Source organism: Festucalex cinctus, chromosome 13 (genome assembly GCF_051991245.1).
Source record: "Festucalex cinctus isolate MCC-2025b chromosome 13, RoL_Fcin_1.0, whole genome shotgun sequence".
NCBI lineage: Eukaryota > Metazoa > Chordata > Actinopteri > Syngnathiformes > Syngnathidae > Festucalex > Festucalex cinctus.
The window spans coordinates 18,185,094-18,201,820 of NC_135423.1; the positions used below are offsets into that span (position 1 = coordinate 18,185,094).

Here is a 16,727-nt window from a genome sequence, read left to right on the forward strand (position 1 = left end):
GGACTATAAATCAGGGGGTAAAAAACTTTGCCAGTCTAAACAAAACTTAAGCTGAGGATTTATTTGTCTGCTTTCAGACAGTTAGTCACCGCTCAATACATTTAACACTCCAAAATCCATTGTCTCTTAAATGATATCTGGAAATGGTGTATAAATCTCGATGACTGCAGTCTCACAAAATGATTCCTCAAACAGGGGTACAGCAAATTTAAAATGAGGTGGAACAATACAGACTCTCACAGGATGATAATAATAAAGACATCCAGTAATATACAGTAAATCAAACTTATTCTCGCCAAGATGTCCCCAAGGATTTTTTTTTTCTGAAATCATTTCAAGGGTGCTTCAACATGGCCATGGTGCCTGTCCAATATTCTGGATAAATAGGATTTTACAATGCATTACCTTCAAAGACGCAGAGAGCTGAAATAATAGACTTTTTCAGACTTGCAATAAATACTTACAGGGCAGGATGCTCAACTGGTGGATCTGGACCTAAAAGTGGCCCATTATGACTTAAGAAAGCCTTGCAATGAACTAGTTGGCACAGTGATTTATGAATATCTGTCATGCTGAAAGAGACGGCATAGTAATGTAACTTTGGCTCATATGTTGTGGTGGAAATAATAGGTTAAAACAATTATACATTTGGAAATATTCAAAATAGACGAGTAACATTTTCCTCACTACTAATTGTGCAGGTTGCTATGATGGAGGCCACAATGCAAATTCACTCCTCTATCTGCCTAAAAACTTAAAGAATAAATAAATAAATACATTTTCTTGAATATTATTAATATGAGTGTGAGAAAAACACAAGCCAAGCTAAGCACTACCAAGAAGCACATACTGCAGGTGAGAGCACATTTGGTTCAGTGTGTGTATGCTTGTACCTGGCTGACGATATCTTTCCAGTCTTTGATGATGTTTATAGTACATCCACTACTACCAGTGTACTCTGTGAGGTTAAAGGTAGCTGCTGCTCCCCACAAATCCAACTCTCTCAGTGCTTCTCTGATTGTCACCTCTGCCTGGGCACGGCTGTTCAGATCCTATACATACGTAAAACTCTCAATTAGCCAGGTATGAAAACGGGATTGATTTGAGTTTGAAAACCACAGATGCTGAATTCATCATGTGGTGTTGTCTTTTTAACAAAATGTATACATATCTTTCCTTGCATTGGTAACACGAATATGTGGACACAGCAACAAGATCATTCAAATTCATCGTCATAACACTTCAATATCTTTGCATTCAATCAGTGCAATGATTGTGTTTTCTTCTACCAGAATCAGTTGAAGGTATGTAATTTTTTCATTACCTTTTAAAAACATCTCTGACGAAGAAGCAGTGTCCTGTAGCGCTACAGCACTACAATAACCCAAACATTTCTGGTATTGTCCATCAAAAATGCATGATTATTTTGTAAGGGTAAAATTGTTAATTACCAATTGCATATACAGTATCTAATAATCTATAACTTAGAAAATAAAGTAAATGAGAGTAAAATAAAGTAAAGGACAAATGTATCCAACTAAATTAGCTGGTTTAAAAAAATTTCTTTTTTTTTTTAAATGTCACTGTGCTGTATCAGACCATAAAAAAAAAATAAAAAAAAACGTTACATTCTGCTCTCCAGTTTCTCATCACTTACTGACTAACTTAATGAGGGTGATCAAACTACTTACTTTGGTTGACAAATAACTGCCTCAGGAAAAGCCATCTAGAAAAGTTTGAATCTATTTGGGGTTAATCAGGGGCACTTTAATGGTGGCATGTGTGTGCTAACTCCCATTGAACATGAGCTTGAATGCGAACAAAGGGACATTGTCAGTTATGAGTGAGTGTGAAACCACATTATCTCAGTTCATTTTTACTTCTCTCAAAAAGATGGGTTTTTTTTCTGTTGAGTGCAACACATTAAAGGTCACATTAATGGCATTTTTTTAAAAATAATGTCTGGACTTATTTCTTTATGTTACAAACACCTGCCATTTGAACAGTGTAGATTATTTTTTTTTTTATATCCACTGTACCTTAAGCTCCATGGCCTTTGCAATAATGTTATCTGCCACTCCAAGAAGATCATTAAAGGTGAGTCTTTCTAGAGTCGTCCCCCTTGGAAGACCAAGTAAACGGAACATGTCCAACCAATGGTCTTGAGACAGGTGTTCCCCACGTACATACTTCAGCACTGGGACAATGTTCTGAACACACAGATGGAACCACAACAATTAATGGTGCATGAACTCAATCCCCTAACACCTGAATACCTTCAGAAAAAAATGTAATAAACTAAAAACATTCCCATTGATGACTTTCATTTACAAATAATATATACTGTATAACATTTTTAACTGGATCGTGTACCTTATATTTATCCACTTCTTCTTGCAGTTTTACAGAAATGGCCGTAGGATGTTCCAGCTTCCTAAGTTTGTCCTGCCATGTAAACAGAAATTCCTCAAACAGATAGGTCTTACTCCTGTAAAATGGTGGAAAAAAATGTTCAAATAAAAATAATTAAAGAATAAAAATGGCATCTATGGTATATTTATGATCTGAGTTGGTTACTTTACCTGAATGAGATCCAGTCCTCCTGAGCCTTCTCTGTAAACCCTTTGTTCCACTCCTCATACAGACCCCACATCTGGCTATACACCTCCATATCTTGTTTTGTTTCTTCAGCCAGAGGGAAAGTTGAAACCTCCAGGTTGAAGTAGACACAGTCCTCACTTAGGCGAAGAGAAGTATGGTATAGAAAAAGAGGGTGGCAAGATCAGAAACAATGGATCATCAAGTACAAGTTTACTTATATCCTTTATGTAAATTCTAAACTACTTACATTAGTTTACTGCGCACTAATTCTAATTCCTGGAACTCTTGCTGCTTATCTCTGATGGTTTGAAGACCAGCAAATAAGGTATCATGATCACCAGACTCAAGCAGCTCCTCTTTGGGCTTCAGCTGGTCCCAGCGGGCCTTGAACCTCTCCAGATCTGCCCTGTAGGCATTGATCCGATCTGCGGTGTGAGTTCGCATCACCTCCACCTAGGCAAGGAGAAGAACGAACGATATCGAAAAGAGGCAGCCACCAGCATATACAGGGAAGAAAAGGATTTATGTAAGGGGTTAAGTTGCTTTGGAGAAGAATACCAGCAGGTGAAATGTGTCTCATCAAGGACTCAAACCATGATGCTCTGTTGGTATACCTGATCTTTGATCATGAGCTGATGGCTCTCCATGACAAGCTCCAGTTTGTCCCATTTGGCCCTCAGAGAGGAGAGGGAGTCCAGCCCCGCCCCAGATACTGCTCGCAGCAAACGGTTCTTCTCCTCTGCCGTCTTGAACTGAGGTAGGATCTAGTCAGATGCACACAATTAACCTTTAGATGCATGACCTACCATAGTGACACCACTCCATGAGCGGGTTCACTTTTTAACCCTAACTAGAAGTTTGAAATGACTTTTCTTCTATTTTTTTAAATATTTATTGTTTAAAGTAGTAAGATTACTGTTATTTATCCACATCAAAACTCAATTAAAACAATTTATACAGATATACAGATTCTGACATCAGTTAAAATGATAGTAAATAGTCATCTAAAATTGTGTGCCAAAAAGGAGCCACAAAAGGTCTAACATTAGGTAGAGTGGACATAAACCAACAATAACCTTGGGAGAAATACACTTGAAGTCAAACTGATCATGCACACAAGCAATGCAGCAGCAGAAAAGTATCCGTCATGGCAAGGAGGAAAACAGTGATGATGATCATTAACACCAGGAATGTGTCACAGGTGGCTAGATCAACAAGATGTAAACATTAACAATAAAAGAAGAAAAAAACTGCAGTGTTTCATATGCTTTACGCAGTGTTTCATCCCACCCCCGCAATAACATTCTCTTCTAGAGTTTCATCACCATGTCACAAGTCCTCATCTGACACGCTTGATAAGAGCTAAAGCGCAGAATTAATTACATACACTGTTTTTTAACTTTTATTGTAAAGCAGTTCACTTCTTTTTACAATTGTATAACAGTTCAAAATTAATTGGGGGCAAAAACCATCCTGGAATGGATCGCGTTCAGCCCCCATGGATTCAATTAAATGCAATGATATTATAAGCAATACTATGTTATAAAATGCAGAGTATGGGTTATTTGTCTCTTACCTCAGGTTTGTGGGCCACTATTTGAGTATATTTGCCATTGGCAGCACTAATCGCTTCAATATTTTCGGGTCGTGTGGACAAGGTCTCCATTGACTCTGACACAAAACTCTCTATGGCCTGCGTGTGACCTGAAGTCAAGCCATTGGAAGTAGAACAACAAAAAATGGAATCAAACAACATGAATCATGCATAGAATTAGTATACAACAACAGACAAAAAAGGGTAAAGACAGACATTGAAAATGTCTTGTAAATGTTTTGTAAAAAATAATATACTTATTGTGCCCTCCACCTTGTATGGACTTCCGAAGAGAAATAAGCAACAGGTCAAAGAGTCTCTGGATCAGACCATCGATGGCAGCTTTCAATGGCTCACAATTGACTGTAACACAGTCAACCTTCTCTTGGCTGACAAAAAATGAACACACAGTTAGTATATACATTAAGGAAAGACATTAGTTTCAATAGTGCTCGAAGTGAACCAATTTTCCATTGTTGCCTGATAGGGCCCCTCTGCCTATAGCCATTGTTTTATTTATTTTTACCCACACAACATGTTGAACATAAACATAAAAATTTGTAAAAACTATAGGAAGTATTTTCTTTGCTGTGTTGCAAATAACATAGTGGACAAGTTAACATAAGTGTCACCATGCATCTCGGCTGGGGGCTTCCTATGTGGAGTTCACATGTGCTCTTCCTGTTTGAGTTTTTTTTTCTTCTTTTATAGGGAAAACAGTTTTCTCACTAGTCTCTCTCAATCAAAATGTTACTTTAACTAAAAATTCCCTGTGATTTGCTGGTAACCAGTCCAGGATGTACAGCGCCACTGACCCAATGACAGCTGGGATAGGCTCCAACCCACTCAATTCTAAGGTAAAGTTCTATATAAGATTGGATGGATGGATGGATGGATGGATGGATGGATGGATGGATGGATGGATTTATTAAAAACAAAATAATGTTTCCCTTCTCTTAAAAACATAATGTGAATAGTTTGATTTTATCAGTTGTTTCAGTATCTACTCTATATACTTGTTGTTTTGTGTAATATGTACCTGGGCAGACGTTCTGATTCTTTTCCTCTGGCTTTCAAGGCCTTGAAATTTCTCTCCCAATCCTGCACAGAGGTCAGATGCTTCTCCACTAATTTCTCCAAATCTACCTGGCCTAGCACCACCCACTCCTGAAACAACAAAATGAAACAAACACATGCATGTATGCGCGCACACACACGTACACGAAAACTGTAAGACATGCATACTTCCTCATTTTAAATGCAACTGTGTGAGAAACGAGAAATAACTTAAAATGACATTTAACAAAGAATAATGATGACTATAAAGATTGGGTTTTCCCATTCAAACAGAGCTGGATGATGGGGGGGGGGACATCTAACAGCCTGCATTTTTCACCAGAGAAAGTTTAAATTATTTAAATCTAAATGTCACTTCATTTCACTCATTTTGTTTGTGAAGTACTTTACAAAGCAAAATAATTTTCAAATGAGTTAAGAGGGCTGAGAATAAACATTAAGGTCCAAAACTGAGAGAGAGAGAAAAAAAAAAGACAAAGCATGATAAAGTTACAATACATCTTAACACATTTTTTGTAATCCTAAAAGCAACACAACATAACCAGAACTATAGCATATTACGGTAATATATACACAGTGTTGTAACAGACTGTTGACTAATACATAGAATTACCAATGTAAGGGGACTGTACTATTGCCTTTGATGTTTATGTGCAACCCTTTATTACCGTTGCACTGGTTGTGAGAGTGGGTAAAGTGTATGCAAATAAAATTAAGTTGAGTTGAGTTGAGTTGTTAATGTTAATCACTGTCACATCATCATCAATGTTGTTCAGGCACCTTGTACTTGTGCTGAATAGCCTGTAATCGGCTGAAGAGGTCCTCTGCCTTGTTGAAGATGGTGAGGAACCCAAAAGCATTCCTGTCAATCATCGCTCCAAAGATAACCGGATCACCCGGTGCGCTGACACCTTTGAACTGGTTCGGGATTGAGATGAACCTCTTCATCTCCCTGTAATAGCGTGCTCGTACCTCCTCAAAAGGCGGTTGGAACTGCAACCGGCCCTGTCTGCTCAGAGAAAGGACACAGGGATTGTATTCTGTGAAACTGGAAACGAGGGATGGTGGACAACAATGAAGATGTGGCACTCACTTGAAAGTAAGGTCGATGTGTATTTCGGGTAGGTTCTTGTTTAGTGCTTCCAATCCGGTTTGGTACTGGTGTTCAAGGGCCTTATATAGCTGATGATTCCAGTGCTGTCGCCATGCTTGCATGTCATCAGACCTAAAGCCCTAAATTTTAAGATACAAAAGTTACATAAGTTGAATGAAAAACCACTGGGTTTTCACTAAATCATTCCGCTTCAATCAAGTACAGTGATACATTCATTTCATGACAATAGACACACACACACAAAATCATTACCTGAGCCTCCAGAGTGGCAAAGCCAGTGCGGAGCTCCTGGAGGCCTTCTTTCCACCTCTGTTGATGCCTCAGCAAGTCGACATTCATCAATGTCACCACCTTGGGAAGCACACACAAAGATAAACATCAAGCCAAATGTGGGATAATGCCCACAAATACATTCATACGATGAGCTGCAACCTTGTCTGTGAAATCCGTGTGCCATTTGCGCAGCTTCCTGTTCTCAGTGGAGAGTGTCTCAGTAGCAGACTGCAGTTTGGAAATATAAACTTCCAACTCTTTAGGATTGTTCCAAGTGATATGCAGTTTGCTGCCTGATTCTTTTGACTGAGAGCGAGGATTCTGTCCAAGAAAAGAGATTCCCGTAGATAACACATTATCATATATTGTAATGATCAATATAACCATGACACAATTAAACAATTCCTGTATTCAGTGATTTGGCCTTAAAAATAAGGACAGTAGCATTTGTGTCATTTCCATAACAACCGCCGACACCACATGTTGCATAAGTTCCAGCAATCCACAAATGTACGATAAAAACTACACGTAGCTTTACTTAGTAAGTGGCTTACTGAGTACATTACGCTATTAGAAAAACACAAATATAGTTATGGCTGCTTGGACATGCTAGAAGTACCTTGATAACTTGCTCAAAAGCCAAAGCGAGTGTGAGCATCATTGGTCTCTGAGATGGGATCATTTGCTGGTCAATGGTATTGTAAAAGTTTGCCACCTATGTAAAACAACAAAGCTTTGTTATAATGTGTGTCAAATCTAGATGAAATGAATAAGAAAAAATGAGATCTAATAATAAGAAAATAATAAAAAATAAGGACAAGAATATTAGAAAATGTCACCTGTTTGAGGACAATGGCCTGTCTATGGAACTTGTCTGCAGTATTAGCGACCAGCTGGATCTTAGCAGGAATAGCAAAGCCCAGAGCAGAAAGCTGCCTGACCTCCCTCAGCAGACTGACCAATCTGTCTGAGTAATGGATCTTCAACCTGCCATCTGCGTGGTCCAGTTCCATCACTCGGTCACTCGCCTGGAGACTGAAGCGACAAAGAATGTGTATTATATTGGAGTTCAGTAAATTTTGTTGAAGTCTGTGAGTTTTTCTTTTTTTTGGTAGGTTTTCTTTTCTTTTTTTTTTTAAGTGCACTGGGTCTCACCTGAGTCCTGACTTGGGATCAGTCAGACTAGACAATAAATCTCTGGACCAGTCATCAAACTGTTCCTGTTCGTATGCCCTCAAAACCTCTAGCAAGTCATCACCGAAATGCACGAACCCTTTGAATCCTGATAGATCTGACAGCAGAGCCTCAGTGATGCGGACACAGTCCTCCACCTATTTTAGGGATGAGAGCATAAGAAAACACAAATCAACCAAAAGTTTTAACATATTAACCAAAATGTATATAGCTTCAATAACAGTCCAACATTAGCAGTCTTGTTTTAATTTGTAACTTTTTCACAGCCGCATTTTAGCTTGAGAGCACCTTACAAGAGATCTAACATTGACTTAAATTTTGATTCCGTTACATTTAGGTTTTCGAGGCATGCAGCTTTACATTGCTTTGCACGTGTTTATTTCCTTAACTGTTGTTTTGCTCTTAACTGTGTGTCTTTTTTGATGATAGTGAACTGTGAATGGAGGTCACATCAGATTACTGATTCAGAGACAGCTTCTACAACCAGACAATCACAATGACAAATAAAATATGTCAAACCGTGCAAAACCACAAAAATATAAAACTTACAGTGGAGTACTTGTGGAAGGGCCCAGTCCCTATCACCCACAAGTAGCAGGGTCCACTTTATTTGTATTACATATAATGTTTTTGTTTTTTTGTTGGTTGGTTTTAATGATTTACCCTTCATTCCTATTTTAACATGCATGTTTGTTTGAATATGTGTTCGTATTTTTCTGTATTAAGAGATGTAGAGGTTTAATAATTATATACAATTACCATAGCCTTGCTAAACCAGCGAATCGAATAATGGTTGAAAAGCTTGAAAAGACCTATACAGTTATTTGTAGTTGCTCATAAGGCTACCTTGTGTATGATGTGCTGGACCCAGATAATTTTATTGACCACATCAGAGAGGTTTCTCCCTAGAAGTGGGCCGGACTTCTCTCCTGGAGTTCCATGGCAGCGACTCTCAAAGTCTGTCTTCAACCCTGTAAAAAGTGTTAAAAAGACCACAAAAAAAACACACAAAAAAACTATTTATGGTCTCTCTAAAAAAACAATTCCAGATTTTTTTAAAAATTCCATCAAAATATTGTGGTTAAAAATGAGTGGTTTAAAAGTGTGATATATGTAGATATTTTTAACAAATGTGCCGAAGACAATCAAATTCACCCTTGTTGTAGTCAAGTAGTCTGGCCAATAGAGTGTCTCTCTCAGACTGCAGCTCTTTTCTGATGGTAGGCCGCCTGATTAACTCCTTGTGCTTTTGGAACACCTGCAACAGCTACATAGAAAGTATGTACTTGCAGTGAGCATAAATGAAAGTTAAAGCAAGAGAATAGTGCACATTTTAATCAGAGCTGTTACACAACCTGTTGTGGGTTATCTTGTACATCGGCGATGTAGCTCTTTAGTCTGCCAGCCACCTCCCGCTCTGACGGAGCCATCATGCGCTCAAACTGAGCCACTGCTGCCCTCCAAAGGGGCTAGGAAAACACACAACAAAAATTTAAATCACACTGTAGACATGAAGCAGGTTCACATGCGCAAATCCAGTCCACTCAACTAACCTCGGTGTATGGGTTGTACTGGAGAGGGTTAAGGCCAGAGAAAGGTTCAAAAACACATTCTGAAGTCAGAGCCTGCTGCTTTCCTCCTGGTAACAAATGCAGCAGCTTCTCATGGAAAAGCCGCAGGGACACCACCTGACAGACAGAGAAAGTGCATTTTACACTCAACTAATCGAGAGGGACTCTGAATAATGCATAAAATAATGCGAGAAACACTCAACACTCGACACCCCAATATTATAAATATCTATAAATTTTCAATATAGTTACAGTATAGGTGGGAAATGGATATGTAGGTAGGCATGTAGGTAGATAAGTAGGTAGGTAGGTAGGTAAACTGATTGCTAGATTAGATGGATTGGATCGACGCAGTATACCTCATCCAGTCGTTTGCCAAGACATTGTAGGGTTTGAGGGCAGTGTTTGTTCCCTTTCCAAGGATGAGGAGCATGTCTCTTCCAGACCTGGCAATATAATTAAAAAAGGATTTTAAAAAAATAACTAACATATTGAGAATGGTCAATGGATATGACAATAATTGTCAGTCAATCCAGTCAATTCTATTCACTATCTGGATCATTCTCACACCTGTCCAGTCAGATGCTCACAAGCTGCAACCCAATGCTCACATATAGCAACGCCCATTTTCCAGCTCTCACTCACAGATACAAATGGCTGCTCAAAAATCTTGAGATCATTGAGCTTCTTCTGGACGTATCGTCCGAGGGCTCCACCTTGAAAATTTCAAAAAATAAACAAATTCCTTGAATGGAAAGGACTCATTAAATGTACATTCCCACAGTAAGAAACTTGCACTACACAAACACTTAATTCAAACCAAGAACTGAATGTTTTTGACCTAACAGACAAACACTTTGTTTACATTGTTCAAATAAATGACAAGTCGCCTTAGTAAAAAACTTGCAATAAGATTATATGGTGCATACTAACATGACTAAACACGTCTGGATGGATACATTGTGTAAAAGTAAAGGAGTTCCCTGACATGCTAGCTCCAATATTAGCGCACTGAAACCTTCAACCTGTGCATTTGCATTGAAGTCACAATCAGGTAAGTAAAGCAATAAAATGTCTTACACCAATAACGAGCCTGCTGTAAAGTTAAATGTAACCTGAAACGGTGACTCATTTGAAATGTATGCACTTCAAGGAAGTGTTCATTTGTGATTTTTTTAGACACTACATTTACATTGTATAAACAATGAATGAATGTAAATGTAACTGCATAAACGCGACTACGACACATCCGCAAATATCCATTTAGGGCACTGCTATGGCAGCATGGATGCAAACATTAAATAATCTAACAATGTAAACAACAACAGTGTACAATCCTTGAAAATTTGTTTTACTACCAGATATTTTTAATGGTATTTCTCCTCTGGATATGTGTGTCTTTTTCTTTCTAATTTTCTTTTTCTCTCTAATCCATTTCATACTTTATTCTTATTTTGATTAGATAAAATAATAATAACAATTTATTATTATTATTATTATTATTATTATTATTATTACTTCTATCTATTAGCTATTTACATTGTACTAAATTTTTCATCAATACTGTCCAGCACTGCAACACAGTAAAGTCACAAACTATCAAGCATCTAAGACTATCTTAGCCTTTGGGTTTTATGATAGCATTAACTCAAACAGCTGCCTTGGGGGAACATGGAGTCTTCTTGGCAATTCAATAAATACTGAATGGTGCATCGGTATTGTGACATTGTTTAAATCCATATATTGGTTTAAACATGTTGGAGGAAATATTACACGACCTGCAAAAAATGATAAACAGGTATTCGGATCAGAAGCAGGACAAAATGTCTTCTTGTTCTCACCAATAACATCCATAAGTCGGACCATGCGTGTTTCTGGGTATGGTTCATAATCAAGCTGCCGCCAGACACCATCAAGGGTGTCTCTACTCTGCTCCACCAGATCCAGAACATCTGACAAAGACAGGCCATCAAGACCACAATATTCCTAGTGGAGACACAGGTGTAGTTTGCATGATTTGTCTCGCTTTGATTAAAAACACAACATTTATAAGAATATCTGCAATGTTAAAGAAAATCACATCTTTATTGATTTTACCCACAAAATCTAAGTGAATTGCTAACAATATATTAGTCATCCTAGTCAGAGAACCCTAATATTTTGCACAGGTGGTGGTAAACTTAACTTTAACTACCATAGTTTTACATTTAATGTTTGCATACCTTCTCTACAAGATTAAATTGTTCAGTGAAATATGTAGCCCTTTCTTTCACATTGGTCTTCTTTGCAGACTCAGATACGTCTGCCCAGTACAGGAACTCATCACTGGGTGTAAGAATACCTGCATAGATCAGACAAAAACACAATTAATTGTTGGATACACTTGTGCAAGATGGCCTCTTTGAAAGGTATGAATGATTTTAAAAATATAGTGGCATCTACCTGTCATAGTGTAGCTAATGTTGTGCTAAAAATCACACTTTTTTTCATAGTTTGGCTGGTCCTGCAGCACATACTCAGGTGTGAATTGTATATATGAAAATCAAAGCTTTGACCGGCACCCAAAATCCCCGTTTCCCTAATCATGCTGATAGCTGCGAGTGAGTTCCAGCTGTATTCGAAACATCTGCTTATATCTACGGAAAGTTTATCTTTTTACTTTAAAATGGCTTACCTGACCCTTTTTTTTTTTTTTGATGGAATAGGCTACCAACAGAAGTGAAGTCAGCCCCGAGTGTAAATGCTTTTAAATCCAGGTTAAAAACTTTGCTTTTTTCACATAATTTTGATTAAGGACTTTTAAACAGCATCAATTAAGTTTTTTCCCTTCCTTTTTAATTATTTGTATTATTATTTTAAACTTCCTTACGCTATATGTTTGAAAGTTTGCTGAATGTTTTAATATTGTCATTGTATGTTCTCTTAGTAAATTTTGTAACCTACTTTTATTCTCTCTTCTTCCTCTGAATGTTAACAACTGTTTGTTGATGCTTATGTGTTGTCTTTCCTTGTGTAAAGCACATTGAGTTGCCTTGTGTATGAAACGTGCTATACAAATAAAATTTCCTTGCCTTGCCTTGCCTTTTTTTGCTGTAAATACGAGTAAATCCTTGTTGTAGCAAATGCCATATGGTAAGCTTGCGATACGTCACACATTAGTTTCTATGACAACAGTATTACTTCTCCCTCTTCTATTTCTTCATACTTCAATACTTTTGGTCCTTTTTTCCATAAACATATGCATTGATATAAAAATTCTACAAACCCCTGTTTAAATGCCAGGTTTTTGTGATATAAAAAAAATGAAATAAAGATGTCTCATTAAAAATCAAAATCCAAAATTAATGTGACTTATAACCTGTACAACTCAATTCATTTATTTTTTTACCTTTTTGAGAGGGAATTTAAAAACAAGTAACTATTATGTGGTTGCACAAGTGGGTCATCCTCCTATAACTGGGATGTGGCATTGCATTCAAACTCATGGTAAATAAAAGTCGGAAGTATACACCTACCAACATATAAATGCCTCTGATTAACCCCAAATAAAATTCAGATGTTCTAGTAGGCTTTTTAAGCTATTGTAATAGACTTCTAATATTTTATTTTGCTTACTATCGTAAGTCTGAAGATTTTGTACTAACACCTTCTATTTCAAACTGTAGATTATTTCTTACATCTTCTAAGGTCTCAATTCCAGCTGAAGAAAAACTCTTCCAAAAGCACGATGCTGACACCACTATGCTTCACTTTAGGTATTGTATATGAACTATGCTGTGTTTCCACCAAACATACCTTTTGGAACTATGGCCAAAAAATTCAAACTTGGGTTCACTGGCCCAAAACAAAATCTCCCAGAGAAAATAACTTATTAGTCTGTGTGCACATACCCAAAACATCTTCTTCCGACTGTCCTCTCTTCAAGTTAGAAGGTTGTGCTCCGGACTGGCGAACCACTGACCCCAGTCCCAGCTCCAACTCACTGAGCAGACTCGCGAGCTTTGGATCAAACGCTGAACTCCAGCGTTCATCCTTGAGCAGCACAGGCGCAAAGACCTGTCTCACAGCCTGGTAGAGAGTGTTGATAGGGGAGTCCAGCATGGATGACACGAGGATGCTCTGGTGGAGGTTCTCTTCCGTGATCACTGCGGGGTAGAGCTTGAAGAACACCAACACTTTCTCTCGGCCGGCTTCCAATGCTTCGATCTGATAAAGGAGGAGGAATTAATTTAAAGAGGAAATATGGAAATGACATTTTCACTGCTTGTACAGTATACACATACGAGTAGTTCTGTCTCAAGAGTGCCTCCCCTGACATAAAGTGTAAACAACCAAGTAAATATTTGGTTATCTGCCAATTTCTGATGAAACAGAGTTTTGCTGGATGCTAATTAGTATTATGTAATTGTTAGCTTCTGATAAACGGCACTTACTTGGTTGCTTGTTGACGGTATCAGTGTAAAGGGTGGGATATTTTGATTTTATAATGTGTTCATACGCAACATCCACAAAGTGTATCTGCTGCCTCCATAAGTTAAATTACTCTGGACTTTGCTGCTGCAAGTACGGTGGTGCCTTGAGAGATACGAGTGACCTGAATTGTAAATTTGTTTGTTTGTTTGTTTGTTTGTTTAGCTGTCTATAATATGTAATAGTGTTTTGCATTAAGAGCATGGGCAAGGAACAAAATAAAGTTCATATCTCAAGGTGTACAGGAGGAAGCTGTCCAATGCAGTGCACAGTCGTCAATGAGGTGACAAGGTCCAGTCCACTGAGTGTCACGGAAGAGGACACCAGCCAGAAATTGCACACTCACTGGTGAGATCCTGACTGTTGTTAACTTGTCATGGTATCAAAAGACTGACCCAGCATTGGTCAAGAAGGACAAGGGGTGGGATGAGCATGAGTACTTGTATAAAACAGTGCCGAACCCAAAAATCAGGCTGATTTCAGCAAGAAATGTAATAGCGTGTTTAAGTTTACTGTAGTTGTTGATCCTTGGAGTACTTTGATGAAAACATGTCACAGACATGTTATTAAGATAGCTGGAACTGTTGTAAATTGTTGGGAAAGTGTCAAATGAAAATGAAAGGAAAAGTTGCTGGCATACGTTGCATGCACTGAAAAAAAAAAAGTGTGGTCGTTGTAGTGTATACTACCTTATTTGAGAGGCGAAAATTACTTTCATGTCTGCTGATGGACAAGACAAATTGGTTTCCATCATCCAAGAAGTTGTTGAGCTCTTGGCTGTCATTCAGAAGGGATGGTGTCTTTAGCTGATAGAAGTTTCCCGTCGTGGTAAGAATAAACTTTTTACGCGCATCAATTGGTTCCTGAGCCATCCCCTATATGAAACACATGTCCAGAAACAGAACAAGCAGGAGCATGTTGAAGTACACAAAACACAAATGTTTGGAGCTTTCGTAATGCATAAAATAATAAGATCTAATACAAGAGTCTTTACAACAATAATAATCAGTATTGTCAGTATTACGTATTCATGGTTGGTTAAATTTAACTGTCTCTAGGATGGTTCCAGGCTCCAGCTTGCAGATGCACCGTAACATGAAACACTCCCCCCGTTTCCATTCACTGTAAAAGTGCGAACAACTCACACAACATAAAGACGTCTGGTGATAACACTCTGAAGTTTCCTTAACAGTCAAGCATACGAGCAGACGTATTAATATGTTTCTATTAGCTGTGCAAACAGAATATGAGCGGTATTTTAGAGAAGCGTTGCATGCAGTGACTTAAAAAGCTAGCTATGGTTAGCACGCTACCACAGTAAAAGGACGCTACTCACGTCGGCAGATTAGCTTTCGAGACCTTGGTTCATGGAGGAAAAACAACACTTTAATAGTGCTCAGACACCCACATACTCCTCTTCTTCCCCCGCAAAATAAATCTCAATCCACGGAGTGAAGCATAGCAAACTGTTGCAGTTCATTCCCCTGCATCGCCAAGATTACGCTTGCGTGGTTGCTACGTAACAACACAAAAAACGGAAGTCACGTGAACACACTGTCCTGGAATCCTACGCATTTTACGTAAAACCGCATAACCATGGCAACTACTCTTTACCGCGCGGTTCCTCGTTACGACAGTGCCCACTTACGACGATACACAATGACCATCTTTCGTTAGAAGAAAACAAAAAACATATTGTCACGCCCCACAAGAAGGCACAGTCAGCTCCCACAGTACATACAATTTATCATTTGGTAAAAAAATAAAATAAAAATAAAATAACTTTCATATATATATATATATATATATATATATATATATATATATATATATATATATATATATACCCTCATTTAGGGGTTGCATTAACCACAATTAAGCTATTAAGCCTTTTTTTTTTAATTAAAAAAATATATTTATAAATTATTTTCTCAGCCCCACCAAAATTCCCTTTCTTGGGAGAGAGAAAAAAAATCCACGACCCTTTCTTGTCCAAAGGGCACATATGAAAATTACAATTCTAGGACAAGCACAAGGACAAGCTAGACTAGCACAAGAATATCAAACTGGCAAAAACTAATTTTACAGATTCTCTCTCTCTCTCTCTCTCTCTCTCTCTCTCTCTCTCTCTCTCTCTCTCTCTCTCTCTCTCTCTCTCTCTCTCTCTCTCTCTCTCTCTCTCTCTCTCTTTCTCCCTCTCTCTTGCTCACTCTCACACACACAAAAATCAACTCACTAAAAATCTTAACACTACTGACGTGTTATGTTTGTCCTGCAAATCCGCAAAAACCAAAATATTTGGTCGCCTCGTATAGAGCAGTAAGACACAGTGTAAACTCAGCTAAGATATGTCTGCCATCTAGTGGTAAACGGTAATATTACAACTTAAAACGACACTTGATGAATATTTGCAGTATAGACACCCGCAAATTTGCGGAGTTTTCATTATATTTTTTCCAGTGTTTTTTTTTAATTATGTTTGTCCCTGTTTTCCCAGGATTTTTCTCCCCATTTACTCCCTCTTGGCCATGAAAATCTAATGAATATTATCAGCATTTTATAAAGAAACAACCACTTTCGGTTCCACCGAAACTTCTCAACCTTGCACAACAGGTCGGGCTCCTTCACTGCCACATTCCACATCCCAAGAACCAGATTCTGCAGCTGGGTATCAGACCGCTAAGGTCGTCGCCATCGGCCGCCACCAGCACGTCTTGCACTCTACCACCCTTTTGGACCCTCCTACAGATGGTAAACCTATGGAAAGGTGGATCCATGTTGCCTCTTCTGACTGTGCAGTGTGCATGGCTAGGACCCATTGGGGCAGGCAATC

The 16,727-nt window shown here is 38.2% G+C and overlaps 1 protein-coding gene across 4 annotated transcripts in view; it reads right to left on the minus strand.

Moving 5' to 3' along the window:
- dync2h1 (dynein cytoplasmic 2 heavy chain 1) overlaps positions 1-15,392 on the minus strand; it is a 99,831-nt gene extending 84,439 nt beyond the window's left edge. For 3 of the 4 annotated variants that reach the window (XM_077540644.1, XM_077540645.1, XM_077540643.1), the window contains exons 1-27: positions 15,231-15,392; positions 14,584-14,769; positions 13,315-13,630; positions 11,647-11,765; positions 11,266-11,410; positions 9,995-10,140; positions 9,784-9,870; positions 9,407-9,541; positions 9,209-9,322; positions 9,009-9,120; positions 8,700-8,824; positions 7,815-7,990; positions 7,499-7,694; positions 7,279-7,374; positions 6,819-6,980; positions 6,639-6,737; positions 6,366-6,505; positions 6,053-6,281; positions 5,235-5,362; positions 4,469-4,584; positions 4,178-4,305; positions 3,216-3,365; positions 2,849-3,054; positions 2,583-2,738; positions 2,374-2,488; positions 2,040-2,210; positions 894-1,052 (exon numbers count right to left, since the gene is read on the minus strand). In XM_077540644.1, the coding sequence (XP_077396770.1) occupies positions 894-1,052; positions 2,040-2,210; positions 2,374-2,488; positions 2,583-2,738; positions 2,849-3,054; positions 3,216-3,365; positions 4,178-4,305; positions 4,469-4,584; positions 5,235-5,362; positions 6,053-6,281; positions 6,366-6,505; positions 6,639-6,737; positions 6,819-6,980; positions 7,279-7,374; positions 7,499-7,694; positions 7,815-7,990; positions 8,700-8,824; positions 9,009-9,120; positions 9,209-9,322; positions 9,407-9,541; positions 9,784-9,870; positions 9,995-10,140; positions 11,266-11,410; positions 11,647-11,765; positions 13,315-13,630; positions 14,584-14,766 (3,909 nt within the window). In that variant the 5' untranslated portion in view covers positions 14,767-14,769; positions 15,231-15,392. Of the gene's footprint in view, positions 1-893; positions 1,053-2,039; positions 2,211-2,373; positions 2,489-2,582; positions 2,739-2,848; positions 3,055-3,215; positions 3,366-4,177; positions 4,306-4,468; positions 4,585-5,234; positions 5,363-6,052; positions 6,282-6,365; positions 6,506-6,638; positions 6,738-6,818; positions 6,981-7,278; positions 7,375-7,498; positions 7,695-7,814; positions 7,991-8,699; positions 8,825-9,008; positions 9,121-9,208; positions 9,323-9,406; positions 9,542-9,783; positions 9,871-9,994; positions 10,141-11,265; positions 11,411-11,646; positions 11,766-13,314; positions 13,631-14,583; positions 14,770-15,230 lie in introns of those variants that run through there. The other variant, XM_077540646.1, reaches the window with a different exon arrangement.
- Positions 15,393-16,727: the final 1,335 nt, after the last annotated feature.